Genomic DNA, 3,628 nt, shown 5'->3' with positions numbered 1-3,628 from the left:
ACTGTAGTGATTTAGGGAAGTGTCTGTGTTATGTACGTGAATATACCTGATCCTCACCTCTGACTGCATACAGTGTGTATAGAACGGGATGGAGGGACCTCAGCTCACAAATACTGACACACATGACTCTTAATCAGTGAACTTTAATCAAGATCACTTTAACACACTCAGACCTGGTTTGTTAGCATGATGTTGTTAAGATGCTGTGTTTGAGCTCCTACTGAGTAATAATAACAGTTTAAGATGTGGCCACGCACACATTTAGGCTCATCTTGAAGTTGAGGTTGGCTTTCAGACCCCAGCTGTAATGTGCACTTTTTTCAGTAGAGGGCAGACTCTGATGGTGACAGATGAAAACTTCATGTTATGAGAACTTCATATGCTGCTAGAATAGAATAGAATAGAATAGAATAGAATAGAATAGAATTTTGAAACGTTTTACTGGTGCAGACAGAAAAATCAGGATGCAATTTTGCAAAAGCTTTTTTTCCCCACATTAATTAATGTGCATGCAAGGTCTGCATGGCTGCAGGATTGTGTGTTATTTAGAGGTTCTGTCAGTCTGTTTGAGCTGATAATTGGCCTATATTTGAGGCAGCATGCGCTGTGAGTGAGATGAAGTGTAGTACCACCCGCTCCGGACTTTAGATCAGTGACACGAGCAGGACTGTCCTGCTGCAGGTGTATATAAGACACCTGCGCCTCCTCCACAGGTACATCCACTGGACTAACAGCAGACACACACACACACACACACCGCACAGGACAGGTAGGACAATCACACTAAAATAATGCTGCTCAGTGCTTGGCAGAGCATGTTTGGTATTACCTGTGCTTTTGTATATCTCTAAGACAAAGATTTGAGGCTCTTGAGCTGCTTAAACCTTTAAGTTCTTCTAGGCAGTGTAGTGTTTCTGTCTTTAGTGGTCTGGGTGTATCTAAGGATTTGATCACTGCCGATAAGTTTGTATCATGAGTGTCAGGGAGTGCTTTATATCTCTCATCTCAGGTGTTGCTTAACTGTATGGTGGAAATTGCTGAATATTGACGTATATATCTGCTGACAGATTGATCAGTGTTTCTATAAGCAAACACAAAGAATCTGTGAGCATTTGTGAGATATTAACACATGGTCGATTCAACACAATCAGGACAGGTGAGCCAATGATCAGACGAAGAAAGAAAGAAAGACATGTTTTACTTTAAATGTTATTGTTTTTAATCACTGCTTTTTAAGTAAGAAAGAAATAGAGTTTTACTTTTTACTTTTTTACTATACTCTTTTTTTTATTTACATTCACTTTTTTTTCATTAAACTGTTCATTGTTTTAAACGAGAAACAAGAGTTTTCTAAGAAAGACTTCTACTTTTTTCCTTTACGTTTCCAGTAATATACGTTTCCCTTTATACTTTTTTTGTTTATTACTGTTTTTTAATGAGAAAGAAAAAACTTTTTACTTTTACTTCTACATTTACTATTTTACTTTAAACTGTTTATTGTTTTAAACAATGCTTTCTCAGAAAAAGAAAGACTTACTTTTTTCCTTTACGTTTTCAGTTTTTAAATAATAGTTTATTGTTTTTAATCACTGCTTAAATGAGAAACAAATTACTTTTTACTTGTATTTTTACTTTTAATTTACATTTGTTTACTTTCAATTGTTTATTGTTTTTAATCAATATCATTTGATGTTATCACAATGAGAATGAGAAACAATGAGAAACACCTTTTACTTGTATTTGTGTTACTTTTTTACTTTAGTGTTTATTGTTTTGAAACACTGCGTAAATCAAAGAAAGAAAGAAAAAAGATGTTTGACTTTGCTTTCAAGTTTTGTTTTGTTTTAGCCAGATGTTACCAAACTTTTGGGACACAACGAATGCAAAGCATTTATGTGGCGCAAAAGTGAATGTTAAGAAAATGTTACTTGTAAAATGTCTGCATCGTAACATGTTATTTGTATGTTTATGTGACTGAAGACGATGCCTCCGCTGCCTGAGACTCATCCCGCCACGCCGCCGGCGGAACTCGGTACGTGTCCCGTACCAAACCACGTCCACACAGAGGCGCACTTCCGTCCTCCCCTCTGTTTCTGGTTTCTGTTCGTCTTCAGACGCGTGTCTTTTCTCCCACAGACGCACACCGCGCGCGCAAAGATGCGACCGAGCCCGAACCGCCGTCAGAAAAATCGGAGCCGGAGCCGGAGGAGGAGGTGGACCCGTGGGACCTACCCGAGCTCCGGGACACCGGGTTGAAATGGTCAGGCAAGTAGCGCAGCGCGAATGAAGCACGCGGCGCGAGCTGAACTCCTGCGCGTCACGCTCTTTGTCTGTGTTTGTTCTGCAGATCTCGATACGAAGGGGAAAGTTCTGCGCGTTCTCAAGTCTATCGTGAAGTTCATTCTTCTGCTGGGTTTGCTCTACGTGTTCGTCTGCTCTCTGGACATCCTGAGCTCTGCTTTCCAGCTTGTAGGAGGTGCAGTAAACTTTCTTAAACTTTCTTTGAACTTTGCAACTTTTTTCTTGAAAAAGGGGTTTGTTGTTGTTCTTTTTTAGAACTCTAGGATTGTGCTAAAAACTACTACACAATGAGAGACAGGGGCGATTCTAAGATTTTCGTTTCAGGGCGGCTCAGCCCCCAATGAGGGTATAATAATAAAACATAATAGTAAACATATAAATAAAATAAAAAATGATTGACTAATAGGGTAAGGTGGTAAACTAAACTTATTACATTTTGCAACTTATTGTATTCCACTGTACTGCATAGATACAGTTGAGTACTGAATAAGCCATACAAGTCTTCCTAAATACTGATCTCTCTCTCTCTCTCTCTCTCACACACACACACACACACACACACACGTTTACTTAGCTATCTAAATGGGGACATTCCATAGGCGTAGTTTGCTGTACAAACAAAATTTTACTGTTTGCATTTCTAGTACAACCCTCTTTCTTTAGCTCAAGTATGCAAAACTATTTGCCATATGCACTGTAATTAATATGTTTTATATTTAAAGTAACATTTTCAAATAAAAATGGCAATGGAAAACCGATTGCTCCCCCATGATATTTTGTAAACTGTCTTTATGACAAAGAACTGCACAGATGCAGATATTATAACAATCTATCGATAAACACACACGTTGTCCTCTGTTTCTCGCTCTGCGCCGCTGCGGAATGAAGAGCGCGCTGAAAGACGGGGAGGAGCCGAAGTCTGCTTCCGTTTTCATATGAAATTTAAAGGGGACTGAGGCGATCACGAATTCGTGTAGTTTATGGAGCTAATCGCAAAATTTTTAGGGGGGGCTGAGTAATCATTTTAAAGGGGCTATAGCCCCCTAAAAATGGCCTAGCGACGCCCATGAGACACTATAAAGTGAATTGAAGGAAATTGTACTTATTTATGCACTTTTAATAAGATTCCAAAGTACTGTAACCTAATAGTAGGCAGTGTTGGGGAAAAATTACTTTTAAAAGTAATGCATTACAATATTGCGTTACTCCATAAAAAAAAAGTAACTAATTACGTTACTTAGTTACTTTGTATGGAAAGTAATGCGTTATATTACTTTTGCGTTACTTTCGCGTTACTTTTTAAATATAAGCAGGGCTTGATTGTTTT

The 3,628-nt window shown here is 38.5% G+C and overlaps 1 protein-coding gene across 1 annotated transcript in view; it reads left to right on the top strand.

Annotated features, from left to right (window-relative positions):
- The first annotated feature begins 751 nt into the window (after window positions 1–751).
- Window positions 752–3,628, top strand: part of LOC107669705 (sodium-dependent phosphate transport protein 2B-like) — a 16,605-nt gene continuing 13,728 nt past the window's right edge. Inside the window, exons 1-4 of the mRNA XM_016462060.1 lie at window positions 752–769; window positions 1,981–2,032; window positions 2,137–2,265; window positions 2,348–2,476. Of these exons, the coding sequence (XP_016317546.1) occupies window positions 1,984–2,032; window positions 2,137–2,265; window positions 2,348–2,476 (307 nt within the window). The 5' untranslated portion in view covers window positions 752–769; window positions 1,981–1,983. The remainder of the gene's footprint in view (window positions 770–1,980; window positions 2,033–2,136; window positions 2,266–2,347; window positions 2,477–3,628) is intronic.

This window comes from Sinocyclocheilus anshuiensis, unplaced genomic scaffold (genome assembly GCF_001515605.1).
Source record: "Sinocyclocheilus anshuiensis isolate Anshui unplaced genomic scaffold, SAMN03320099.WGS_v1.1 scaffold416, whole genome shotgun sequence".
In the NCBI taxonomy this organism is placed as follows: Eukaryota; Metazoa; Chordata; class Actinopteri; order Cypriniformes; family Cyprinidae; genus Sinocyclocheilus; species Sinocyclocheilus anshuiensis.
This window is presented reverse-complemented; position numbering and strand designations above follow the sequence as displayed.